At 46.2% G+C, this 13,863-nt stretch overlaps 1 protein-coding gene across 3 annotated transcripts in view; it reads right to left on the reverse strand.

The window, feature by feature from the left end:
- RCL1 (RNA terminal phosphate cyclase like 1) overlaps window positions 1–13,863 on the reverse strand; it is a 90,855-nt gene that overhangs the window by 17,201 nt on the left and 59,791 nt on the right. Inside the window, exon 9 of one of the 3 annotated variants that reach the window (XM_045882165.3) lies at window positions 10,302–11,034. The exons of 1 other annotated variant lie outside the window; for it this stretch is intronic. In XM_045882165.3, coding sequence (XP_045738121.1) covers window positions 10,884–11,034 — 151 coding nt within the window. In that variant the 3' untranslated portion in view covers window positions 10,302–10,883. One more of the 3 variants, XM_064578912.1, reaches the window with a different exon arrangement.

The raw sequence follows: 13,863 nt of genomic DNA on the forward strand, positions 1-13,863 counted from the left end.
TGGGCTTGCCCAAGAGCCAAGTGGCCGTGCTTGCTGGCCAACAGCTAGGAACGTGGGGCCGGGCTCTGCTCTGAACTCTGTCCTGGGGTGAGCTCCTCTGCTCTCCTACCTACTCACTTGGTGAAGACAGAGTTGGTGTAAGAGGGAGCCAGCTGGGAAGGTGCTGGGGGAACCAACCTATACTGTAATGAAATAGGGAAAATTGTACTGATCAGCTCTCTGCTCAGGGAGTGGCCTGAATGTTGTTTAAAGCAATATTCTGATTAACTGCAGGGAGCTAGGGGGACATAAGGACATTTCTATAGTACGTGTGTTGGCTTGGTCTGCCCAGCATCCATTTCCTTGCCTTTTGGCACAAGAAATCATAGTTTCCTTGGGGAACCACCTCCCCACATTCACTGCATGTGGTTTGGGAGTGGGACTACTCCAGGCTCTAGGTGTTGGCATGTGACCCAAGCATGGCCAATCACAGCAACCAATCCCTCTGGTTATAGTCATTGATTACTATTTGGGCAAATGACCAAAGTCAATTCCATGATACTCAACTCTTTGGGGATACTTCTGAGAACTGTTAGACTCTTTCTATTGGGGCAGCCAAGAACTCCTAACAGCCTCTTGCCACCATCAGTGGGGAGATCCTGCTAGAGAACAGGGCAGGAGAAGGACCCAGGAGAAGGACCAGAGATATGAGAGAAAAGTGATGAGTCTTGATGACATCAGTTAAGCCTCAGGACCTAGCTAGGCCCAAAATGAGATGTAGCCCTGGCCTTTTCCTTCAAATGAGTCAATACATCCCCATTTTTGCTTCAGTCTGATTGTTTCCAGTCATTTACACTCAGGAAACACAAAACATCCTGGTTAGTATGGCTTCCTAAGTCAACAAACATGATAAAGCTGGGCTCTGGTTCCACTGAGATGTGGAAATCTGGGGTGCTCCTTTTCTACCCTCCCCTCACAGAAGGTTCATCTGCTCATCTCTAGATAAATACTAAACAAATATTTAAATAATACCCATTTAAAAAAGCACCAAGGTATGGCCAGCTAGAGAAATTCATACATCATGGTTCAGAGCTAGGAAGCACAAGTTCTGTGTGCACGTTCCATCTCTCTACTCATTGTGTGGCCCTGAGGACGTCTCACAGCTTCTATAGGTCTGAACATAAGTCCTGTGAGGCTGACGTAAGTTTGGAGAAGTGTTTAGAAATCCATATGGCAATGACAATTGCAAATCAAGGCACTGGGCAACTTGGAAGGCTGAGGCTTTGTGGAGGAAAACATCCTGAGGGAAGAAAGTATCAACTGATCTCAAAGTGAGGAGGCTTAGCTTGGACGACATTTCACCACCAGCAGATCAGTGATGCCAAATGGAACTTCACCTGTTTGAGTGACAACTGAGAATGTCCCAATAACTGAACTGACCTCCAGGACCCCATACTTCTCTCTCTCCTCACCTACCCCGACACAAGCAAACATTCCAGAACAGTCCAGAATAATCACATGACCAAAGTAGGTTATCAACAGGAGACCACTACTGGGAAGAACATAATTACACAATGTAAGAGTCATTCCAGCCTTTTCAAAAAAATATGGGAATCTCAGCTCTTTTAAACATCTAAAATTTTCACAAACCTGTTTCTCCACAATAGAATCTGTTGGTTGAGAAGGTATTTAATGGAACAAGAATGAATTCAGTAGGGATGCCTGGGTGGCTCAGTCGGTTGAGCGTAGGACTCCTGGTTTTAGCTTGGGTCAATCCAGGTCCTAGGATCGGGCCCCAAATCAGGCTCGTGCTCTGTGTGGAGTCTGCTGGGGATTCCCTCTCCCTTTCAGTCTCCCTCTGTCCCTCCCCCTTTCAGTCTCCCTCTGTCCCTCCCCCTACCCCCATCCCCCACTCATGCACACATGTGCTCGCTCTCTCTCTAAAAATGAATAAATAAATCTTTTTTAAAAAGAATGAATTCAGTAATGCTTTACACAATGAATTTATATATTATTCATAATAGCAGTAGTGCTTAACATTTTGGAAAGGGAGCCACACGAGACTGCATCAGTTGTATTATGTGTTCAGTGTTCACGGTCCTTTTGGGGCCAAGGATTCCTGGCAAACGGATTAGACAAGTAGGACAGCCCCTGAGGCACTGGGGCTGCCCACCCACTGCTGTTCTCCCTGGAGTCCCCCTGGTTTTGCCAGAGTTGTTTTCTTGGTATTGTTAACAGAGGCGCTGGCCGCACGCTCCCTCAGCCTGAGGTTCAGCTGTCTTCCACATGCCTTTGCACCCCTCTTCTTCAGGTAGGTAGACAGGAAGTTCAAGTTCTCTTCGCTAGCTCCTACTCTGGGTCAAATTCAGGGCTCTGATCGAACCTTTGCTGTTCTTTCACCTTCTGAACTCCCAAAGGCAAAACTCAGGACTGTAAACAGCACCCACTCAGGTTGTCAGGAGCTGCAGAAGTTTATCGTTGACGTACAGATCAGCTGCTTTAGAAAGCACCCACCTAAGGTCTACATTTTAGATAAGACCCTCAGGGAGTACACGGGCAGACTCTTTCCTGGAGAGCCCATTAGCAAAGAAGCAGGGCTGGCAGGGGCTTGTTTTAAGTGTGAGTCCCTTTTCTTTTTTCTTTTTAGGAGTCTCCTTTTATAAGCCCACTTAAAAAGCCCAAGCCTTCTCCCCATTCCTAGATCCACTGCCTCAAAAACACTATCTTCCATCTGCTAGTAGGTGATGCCCCCATCAGAGTTCTTTCAAAATCCAGATGTTTGGGAGCTCAGGCTAAGAGTACCGCCAACCATTTCTCCATGGACCCCCTCCCCTGACCTATTACCAAGACCTGGGCTAATCAGCCACAAGGCTCTGGCACTCTCCCTGGACCCCCAGTCAGAACTTCTACACACATCTTCTGACCTCTTCTTCCTGAGAGCTCAAGAGCTCTACTGCCATGTTAAGGTTCTGAGCCAAGAAGTAAGGAACTGTCAATGCAAAGCTCAGGAAACCAGGGACACCATAATTATGACATGATGGGAAAAAAGTCCCCGCCTATCCCCATACTTGACCCTTGTAATTCTTCGAAGCCCTGACAGGAAGAAAAGATGGTACAGGGATGGGTGGGGCTGGTGGTTGCTGCTTTGAAGCTCATGTGTGTGGGTGACTAATACAGTAAGTCTGGGGCAAGGGTTAGACATGACTCTGGATTTCCCACCAGGTTCCTCAAACTGCTCAGCTTCTCACAAATACTCCAATCAAGAATGGAAGAGTTGAAGCCAGATGTCCACCAACAGATGAATGGATAAAGAAGATGTGGTGTATACACACACACGCGCGCGCACACACACACACACACACACACACCCCACAATGGAATATTATGCAGCCATCAAAAAAAATGAAATCTTGCCATTTGGATTGATGTGGATGGAACTAGAGGGTATTATGCTAAGCAAAATAAGTCAATCAGAGAAAGACATGTATCATATGACCTCACTGATATGAGGAATTTTTTTTTTTTAAAGATTTTATTTATTTATTTGACAGAGAGAGAGATAGTGAGAGCAGGAACACAAGCAGGGGGAGTGGGAGAAGGAGAAGCAGGCTTCCCACCGAGCAGGGAGCCCGATGTGGGACTCGATCCCAGGACCCTGGGATCATGACCTGAGCCGAAGGCAGATGCTTAACGACTGAGCCACCCAGGCGCCCGATATGAGGAATTCTTAATCTCAGGAAACACACTGAGGCTTGCTGGAGTGGGGGGGGGGGGGAGGGATGGGGTGGCTGGGTGATAGACATTGGGGAGGGTATGTGCTATGGTGAGTGCTGTGAATTGTGTAAGACTGATGAATCACAGACCTGTACCTCTGAAACAATACATTATATGTTAAAAAAAAAGATAATAGGAAGGGAAAAATGAAGGGGGGTAAATCGGAGGGAGAGACAAACCATGAGAGACTATGGACTCTGAGAAACAAACTGAGGGTCCTAGAGGGGAGGGGGGTGGGGGGATGGGTTAGCCCGGTGATGGGTATTAAGGAGGGCACGTTCTGCATGGAGCACTGGGTGTTATACGCAAATAATGAATCATGGAACACTACATCTAAAACTAATGATGTAATGTATGGTGAGTAACATAATAAAATAAAATTTAAAAAAAAGACTGGAAAAGTTGATCTTTTCCAAAAAAAATCCTTAAAAAGTACCAGAAGACCAGGAACACCCAAAGTATGATCAGCAGTATAAAAGCACTATGTGTTTTATATATATATATATATATATAATTTTTTTTTGGCAGGTATGGAGAGTCCTGTGGTCAAGTCAGCTTGAAAAGTGGTAGGATGAACAAAGACAGTTTCAACTGTCGGACTTCGCAGAGCCTCTGCTAAATTAACGCACATTGTGATGCTCAAACCTGAGCTGGAGGTTATAGCGATGTCCACACCTCTAACAATCCTTTCCAGGGGAAGCATCTCATGATGCTTGTGTACCATGCAGCATGCTCTGGAAAGTGCTACAGTGGACCAGATCTGGTCAATCAAAACACTGTGTAGTCAGGAGAGGGAGACACAACTCGGAGGGATTTTTTTTTTTTTTTAAGTATTGGGCAGAGACCGTCTCTCTGTCCACCATGGTTGCTGAGAGAATAGGATATTCAAGAGAATGCCTGCAGGAGGAGGACAGCACTGAAGAAGGCAGGCTGAGGTGGGAGAGAGCTGAATTCTAACGACATCGTAGTTCCTCAGGTGGGTCTGGTGTGTGCACTAGCTCTAGGATCCAACAGCCCTGAGGCAGAGCCCGCCTTTTCAGTTCACCCTGGCTGCACAGATCCTAGCACTCTGCACTGGAACAAGGTGAACTTCATGGAGATGCCTGCAGGCCCTCTTTTGAACTCCAACATTTGTCATGGGGCAGTTTGACCCCAAGCCCACGTAGGTGCCACCATCTCATCTCTGGCCTTCTAGCTGAGCACATCCATGTACCAGATGTTAAAGATAAACCCTGTGACTCATGCTGATGCTAACCTGTTAGGCTGAAGCTGCTTTGAACCTTCACCAGGGACCAACAGCTAGCATTTAGTACATAACCATTATGTTTAAGAAATCTTCTCTATCCCAGGGTAGATGGTAGACAATTCCCATTCTGCAGGTGAGGAAATGAGCCTCAGATGCAGGCCCTGCCCAAAGCCACACACCAGCTAACACAGTTAGGGTTCACACAGGACTCATTCCTACTGTAGTTAGTTGCCCAATGCTCTACTGAAACTTGAGAAACCAAAAGCTTTCCTCAGAAATTACTAAATTAATCTTTTTAAAAATAAAGGCTTTCGGGGCGCCTGGGTGGCTCAGTCAGTTAAGCGTCTGCCTTCAGCTCACGTCATGACCCCAAGGGTCTGGAATCGAGCCCCGCGTCAGGCTCCCTGCTCAGTGGGGAGTCCGCTTCTCCCTCTACCCCTCGCCCCTGCTTGTGATCTCCCTCTCTCTCTCTCAAATAAATAAAATATTTTAAAAAATAAAGGCTTTCAAAAATAGCTTTAAAATCATAGCCATATCAAACCTTAAAAGATGAACTCACTCCATCCCATCACAGGTTGACAGCAGGGACAATTCAGGAACAAATGACTGAGGGTGGTGAGTGCCAAGACAGGGGAGGCCCCCCCGGGTCTGTGAGAACATGTAGCTGGGGATGCATCATGGGATGGGGTCCCCCTCAGGAACTGCTGAGGCTTTCGGTCTAAGAGGGTGGCTCAGGGACAGGGGAGGGCTCCCACAACTTTTTACTTTCTAGGCCTCTTAGGAACAGCATTATCAAACCACACATATTAAAATGTAGCCACATCATAATTTCTGAAGCTTTTTATAATTTTGTCTTTTAAATTGCTTAGGGAACCAGCAATTCACTTAAAAGATGATTAGCTATGGTTCCTTGGCAGTCATGTCTGCTTAGAAATGCTTGTGAAGAAAGAAACTCTCATCTCTGTTGTTCTCAATATTTAACAATTTAGCAAGGAAATGTTTCATTTTGTGGGTATTTAATAATTTTTGCTCTTTTCCTTGCATAATTTGGAGCCAGGATTTTTTTTTTCCTGGTATTTTTCAAACATTTCCATTGGTTCTTCAAAGCTTACAGATCTTAGGCAAGACGACTTTAATTGCCTAACAGGTAAAATAGCAGGAAGGTCAAAACAGAGCGTGAGACGAGAGAGGAGTATGTAGAAAGTCCAGAACCAAGTGAACTCGGCATTTAAAAGAGCCTGATGTAAGCTGTCACAACCTGAAGTTGGACCCCTCCAGGTAGCACGCCAGGCACCATTTGAAAATATATGGTCCCCACCAATGTCTTTCCTTGAAGACCTATGACGAGCTTCAGGATGTTCTACCATACCCCTTCCTTTAGGGCATCATCTGCTCCCCAGGACCAGTTGCCCAAATGGACACCAGTGAGTCCAGCAGCAGGGCCAACCATTTTCATGGCTGTGGCGACAGGGTGTTCAAGGAGTGGACACTCAAGATGCATCTCCTTGCTGGGCTGGTTCCTTATCCTTTGTCTTTGAGCTGGCCTCTGATTTCTAGAAATTCATAGGTTTGAATATAACATTTCCCAAATGGTAGCAGACATTATTAACAAATTAATCAATCAATATTTTTGGGTGCAAAGCTCTTTAGAAGGTTGGGAATGGGGAGGAAACAGAAACAGAGTGTCCTGAGACCTCAGGGAAAATATCTTGATATTTATAAAACAAAAACTCACACCAACTAACCTCCCTGCTGCCTCAAATAAACATATAGGAGAATATGGGGGGGAGGGCTGGCGGGGTAAGTAGGCAATGGTGGGCATCTTTCTGATTTTTTTTGGCACCATCTCACACACTGACCTCAATTCCACAGAGGAAACCAAGTGTGGGGATGTAAATTATTTAATGTCATAACAGCTGGTCAGCAGCCAAGCTGAACCAGAAAGCAAGCTGCGCCCCCCTTACCTCCTGAGATTACCATCACCTCCCCTGCAGACCCAACGGAAGGGTCTCAGCAGAGCAGGAACCACATCCAGAACCACCAGCATCAGAAGGACCAGGAAGAGAGGGAGTGGCCCCTCCACCAAAACTCTTGACCTGGTCTGGTCAACAGGGCTGACCCAGAGCCCGTGCTCAGGTTTGGGGTCAGGCTATCTGGCAGGTGTGGGCCAAATATGACGAGGAATTAGAGCAGTCCCCGACAAAAGGAAAGCTTTTATTTGCTTGAGAAAAGGAGTGATGTGGCTTGGCCTCTGTAAGATGCCAAACACTGATAAATTATTTCACTCGAATGGCCTCTTAGACTTAGTCAACTCGAGTCCAAAAAGACTCGGCGTGCCTATTGACATACCCATTAACCATTAGTCCTTGTGAAGAACAAGCTAGGGTGGTCTGACCGTGGATACTCTGACCGAGCGCAAGCTGCTTCTCATCCACCCTGGAGTCAGGTGAGGAACAACGGAGATGTGGGTGGGGCATCTGGTCGGTGGTGCTGCTTCCCTACTCATCACAGACTGGCAAACATTGCCCACACTCTCATCCACAGCTCTCCAATTAAGTACCAACAGGCAAAGCCAATGGAACCCCACATCCTAATCCTCACACCATGACCAAAGCCCCCAGTAAATCCATTTCATCAGCCCGCCTTGGTCCCTGACCTCACTCAGGTGAGTCCCACCCCCACCTTAGGCAGGGCCAACCCTGTGGGAAATTCCTTATTTCCCTGGTGTTTCCTCCTCTCCATCTACCTTTGATCTTATCCACTTCTTCCAGACTCCTCTACTCCATCCTGCCTACTTCCGAAGGTTCCACTCAGCATAAAACTATCTGCCACCATGGGCCTCACTGAGGAGGCCCCCGAAACAAAAGACTGAGCAGGAAATGGCCACCTCATGGGGTTTTGTTGTCCAGTGACAATGAGAAGACAGGCACCATGATGCAACTTAAGCTTTGGGGTTTTCTTGTTGGGTCTGTAATCGGTGATGTCCTTCACCACTTTTTTTCATAAAAGATTAAAAACAAACCATGAGGTTCAGCTGGCCTATGGGAGGGCAATTTGGATTTCCACAGAGCCTCCTGTTACTCTTTCCCCATCAGTATGGTATGCTGCAATATCCTGGCTTCCTCCCACCCCTTATCAACTGCCTTGATGAATACGGTAAAGTAATTATGATCAAGGAGGCTGGCTGGTGTTTACACAGAATGTAGTTGAAGGGTGTTGAAAGACAGAAGTAGGCAGATGATAGAAAGGCAAAAAGCAGTGTTCTGCCATGACCCCCGACAAGGTCAAAGGAGCATATGCCCTTAAAAAAAAAAAATCACTAGGCTCACTGAACTCAGAATGGTCTGTTTCTGTCCAACAGGGAACAGAAAAACCAAGCCTAAAATGCTAAAATCTCTCCTCCATCTACCCCAGGGGCAGCTGGGCCAACCAGGAGCGAATCTAAGAACAAGGCAGAAACTGGAGGGGCCCAATGTCAAAGACGGACCAGCCACCTGCAGAGAATGGCTTCTGCCCAGTGAACGGTATTGCTTCTCAAGGGCATTTGAGAAGGGGCTGGGAGCGCGCTGTATGAATAAATATTACATTTCTCCTCCTTTGGCAATATCATCACCACTACCAGATATTCCCACTGCAGAAGGAGGGCTGGAAACACTGGACCCTCCCGTGTTCACAGCAGAGAGGAGCACACATCCCTTCTACTGTTTGCAGTGATCTGCCTGGAGTCCACATGCCACCCTCAACATTTGCAGAGCTTGCTACAACAGACAGAAAGCCCCTGAGGACAGTATCTCTCGTGTCCAAAGCAACGTGGCCCCTTACTTCTGAATTTAATCATGGGCGATCTGGGTTCAAACGTCAGCAGCAGTAAATAAGACGGCAGCAGCATGTGTGGTAGGCAGAATTCTCAGATGGCCGTCCAAGATTCCCGGTCCCCGGCTATTCAAACACAAACTCAGGTACTGTTGTGATCAGGGGACCTTCAAATAGAGAGATTATCCAGGTAAGACAGGAGGCATGTAAAAGCAATTAAAGCCATGAGTTCTCTTCAGCTGGTACCACAAGAAAAAGTCAGAGTCAAAGCGCGAGAAAGACTGGATGCAACAGGATTCAAGGTACCGCTGCTGGCTTGAAGACAGAGGGAACCAAGTTACAAGGAATCCAGGCCATCTCTACAAGCTGAAAGACGTCCCCAGCTGACAGCCGGCCAGAAACAGGAATTCCAGTCCTAGAACCTGAATTCTGCCAACAACCTGAATGAGCTAGAAGCTCATTCTCTGCCAGAGCCCAGCCCAGCTGACACCCTGACATCAGCCTTGTGAGACTCTAAGCAGAGAATCCAGCCAAGCCCACCAGAACCTCCAATCTACATAACTGTGAGAGGGTACATAGGTATTGTTCTCAGATGCTAAGTTTGTGTTCATCTCTTACGCAAAACACAAAACTAAGTGGAATGCCATGATTCAAAATGGCCTGGCTCTCTGCCATGTTAGGCTTACATCTCCGCAACTTCCCACACCCCGAGTCATGAGAGCGCAGACTTCCTCTGGTCCCTTTTCCCCGAAAAATAAAAGGGTACAAAGATTAGGGAGGCAAAGACCTTTCCTTACTTCAAACTACTCACTGCCCCCAGACGGAGAATACCATTTGTAATTCTCGTAGAAAGAATTATCTTTCCCTTCCTACCAACTGCAGCCACATACACATACCAAACGTAGACTCTGTTAGTTGTCAGGGGCGACCCACCATGGGCTGCATGTTCCTGCTCAGGAGGCCCTTCCCTGGCCCTTTCTCCTAACAGTGTTCACAGCAAGCAGCCCTGAGCAATGCAGTAATGTCCCCATCTGGAAGAAAGAGCAGGCTTGCTGGAGAGGAGCAGTCCCCAGGTGTGCAGACTCCTTGGCCGTGATGCAAACCCACTGCATGCTCGGCACCTCCTTTCCTCTCCTCCCTGCACATCATCACTGTGGGACTTGGGGGACAGGGGAAACCGATACAAACATGAGGCCCATGCTGCTCGCTGTGCTCTAGGTAACAAAGTTCTCTGTCTCTGACCCAAGATCCGCAGGTCTTCCACCAGCATCCACAAAACAGTAATAATCTGACTTCGTAGCTTGTGAGTAGGGTCCAATTCCAGACTCTGACGCTATTACATGCAGCACTTTAAATCAGGAGATGTAATGTCTTTACATTATAAATTTCAAAGGGATAAAACACCCTTTGTGAACTTTCTTAAGAATATAATAAAACCTACATCGAAGAGCTACCATGAGGATAAAGAAAATGTACCGCACACGTTAGATAGAGAAAATATCCAGTAACTTTAATTGAGCCCTGCCCTCCCCAGGCACTCCTCGCCCCACATACACATACGATGAGCCAGACAGGCGGGTAGCACCTGCCTCCGTGATGTCAGTCCATTCAGAAGACGAGGGACAAGTGAGCTTCACAGACCAATTGACACGTGTGGAGCAGTGCACTCCACCCCGTATTATCTCACTTAATCCCTACACAGACACCGAGGCCCAAAGCAGTCAGTCCTCACAGGAGGAGGCATCCCTAGAAGCCCAGGGATGCAGGTGTGAGACTGTTTTAGCAGCACAGCTGTGTCCTGAAGGCACACTCTTCATTCAGGTGAGCCAAGGGAGCGCTCGTCATGACTGGGCCTCCTGAGCAATGTCCGGGCCACTGCAGAGGTGGCTAGAAACCACATGATACAGAGATGTCTTTTATTTAAATATTCTGACTTTTTTTTAATGGGAAATTAAGAAATCCTTGATGCAGAAGCACATCCTGTCCTGTATGAATGTGGACTTGGTCCCTTCGGGTGTGTGTGGCAGCTTCTGCTTGTCGGTAGGCGCTGGGGCCTTAGCTGGTGACAGTCTCACTTGAGGGTCTTGCTAAGGTTGGAGAAACCAACACCAACACAGGCCATCAGCACTTTATCCCCACCCTTGAGTTCTTCATCACATGGCTTGGTTTCAATTTTAAACATAATCTGGAAAAAACTCTTCAAATGCCGCAAAAACTCTATCCTAAAAAGGAAAAAACAAAAAAACAAAAAACGAGGGAGGAGTGAAAAAGAAATCCTATTTTCAAAAGAAGCTCTCCTTCCCCCACCTAGAACCCAAGCCTTTACTTTCACAGATCAAGAATATCTAAAATTAAGAACGTCTCAATCAAAGTTCATTAAATAGTATTTATTAACAGCCTGCCATCTTCCAAAGCGGATCTGGACAGCCTATAGAGATGCACACAATACAAGATAAATTAAATACATTTTTTAAAGGTCCGAGGTTAGTACATGACACATAAGTCATCAGGCCCCACACAGTGTGAGTGGACACAAATTCGGCATTAGTCTATGAGCAGCTCTTGCAAAGAGAGAAAAACATGGACTCCCATGACTCACAGCATCATGACATAAAACCAAGCAGATGCCAAAATAGAGAAGTCTCTCTCTTCATTCCTCAACCTCAATATAACCTTTCCATTCACTCAACACACATTTACTGAGTGTGTACTAGGTACCAAGCACTGTTCTTGGTGCTGGGGACGCTGTAGTCAACACAAAAATCCCTTCTCTCATGAAGTTGTCAATGTAGTGGGGTAGACAAGTTAAATACTCCTTAAAAGTACTATGGAAATTTAAATAAAGTAAACGAGGCAAAGGAGTGGGAAGAAATATGGGTATAACAATATTTGTGTGTATATGACAGGCCATAGTAAACAAGATGGCCAAGGAGGAGCTCACAGTAAATGTGACAATGGGTTTCACAGGGCTGTTTCTCATCATCTCCTTTAAGACAGAATGATGGCTTCATCCCAACAGTACCTTGGGAACAGCAATTCCATGGAAAGATCATTGTACAGGTAAGCAGGCTTCTACTGGTCTGCCCCAGCAGATTCACCATCTCCCCAGCTGGCCCGACCATAAGACTCACCTGGAAAGTTCATTAAACACACAAGTTCCTGAAGGTTCTATTCAACTAACAACTGGTAGGGAGCAAGGGTCCACATGGTAGAGCCTGGAAGCATAGGCCAACACAAAGACAGCCCCTCCCCACCCTTTACAGGCCATGTCTCCTCAGTGCACAGGGGCCAGAAATCTACTGTTAACAAGGATCCCTGGGGATTTTTTTTTTTTTTTTTAAGATTTTATTTATCTATTTGACAGAGAGAAAGCGAGCACAAGCAGGGGGAGTGGCAGAGGGAGAGGGAGAAGCAGGCTTCCGGCTGAGGAGAAAGCCCGATGAGGGGCTCGATCCCAGGACTCTGGGATCATGACCTGAGCCGAAGGCGGACGCTTAACCGACTGAGCCACCCAGGCGCCCCTCCCTGGTGATTCTTAATCAGGCAAGTTTGGGAACACTGGTTTAGTTAAGAAGAGATGGTCTGCGTCTCAGTAATGAAGTATCCAGCAACCTTGTATCCTTCTGCCCCCCAACTGAACCATCCAAACTCCCTACCCTAGCCAGATGGTTCTAACCCTGCCTGCACATGGAATCACCTGAGAAGCTTTCAAAATACTGATTCTAGACATAAAGACCAATAGGAAAGAGTTGAGAGTCAAGAAATAAACCCACACATTTATGGTGAATTGATTTTTTCTTTTTTTTTTAAAGATTTTATTTATTTATTTGACAGGGAGAGAGACAGCGAGAGAGGGAACACAAGCAGGGGGAGTGGGAGAGGGAGAAGCAGGCTTCCTGCCGAGCAGGGAGCCCGATGAGGGGCCCGATCCCAGGATCCCAGGATCATGACCTGAGCCAAAGACAGACACTTAACGACTGAGCCACCCAGGCGCCCCTGGTGAACTGATTTTCAAAAGGGGCACCAAGATAATTCAATGGGGAAAGAATTATCTTTCAACAAATGCTGCTGGAACAGCTCCACATGCAGAAAGATGAAGTTGGGCCCTTTCCTCACATCATACACAAAAATTAACTCAAAATGGATTAACGACCTCAACTTAACAGCTAACACATGAAACTCACAGAAGAAAACACAGGAGAAAATCCTCATGATCTTGGGCTGGACACCGGTTTCTTAAATACAACACCAAAAGCAGAGTGATAAAAGAAAAAAACAGATAAATTGGATTTCATCAAAATTAAAATCTTTTGTGCATCAACAGACACTATCAAGAAAGTGAAAAGACAACTCCCAGGTTGGAAAAAGAAGTATTTGCAAATCATGTATCTGGTAAGAGTCTGGTATTGAGAATATAAAGAACTCTTACAACTCAATAATAAAAAAAAAAAAAAAATAATCCAAGATGGGCAAAGGATCTGAATAGACATTTCTCCAAAGACATACAAATAGCTAATAAGCACATGAAAAGACACTCAACATCGTCAGTCATTAGGGAAACGAAAATCAGAATGACTAGGAGATCCCATTCCACACCCCACAGAGTGGCTACAATCAAAAAGAGAGACGTCACATGTCTGGGCGAGGATGTGAAGCAATTAGGTGCCTCAATACTGTCGGTTGCAATGTTAGTACGGAGTGGCCCTGTGGAAAATAGTCTGGCAGTTAAATCTCAAGTAAAGACTTATCATATGATCCAGTAATTCCCCTCTTAGGTACAGGACAAGAGAAAGGAAACATACACCCCCACAAAAGCTTGACACTAATGTTTGTGATAACATTATTCATAATAGCCAAGAAAGAAGGAACAACCCGAATGCCCACCAACTGATGAATGGATAAACAAAATGCGGGGTATCCGTACAGTGGAGTACTATTCGGCCTTGAAAAGGAGTAGATAACTGACCCACGCCACAGCACGGATGAACTCTGAAAACACTGTGCTCAGTCCAAGAAGCCAGTCACGAAAAACCACGTACTATATGAGTCTA

This window comes from Mirounga angustirostris, unplaced genomic scaffold (assembly GCF_029215605.1).
Source record: "Mirounga angustirostris isolate CCGP_5_RB_7025 unplaced genomic scaffold, mMirAng1.0.hap1 SCAF_15, whole genome shotgun sequence".
Classification (NCBI taxonomy): Eukaryota; Metazoa; Chordata; class Mammalia; order Carnivora; family Phocidae; genus Mirounga; species Mirounga angustirostris.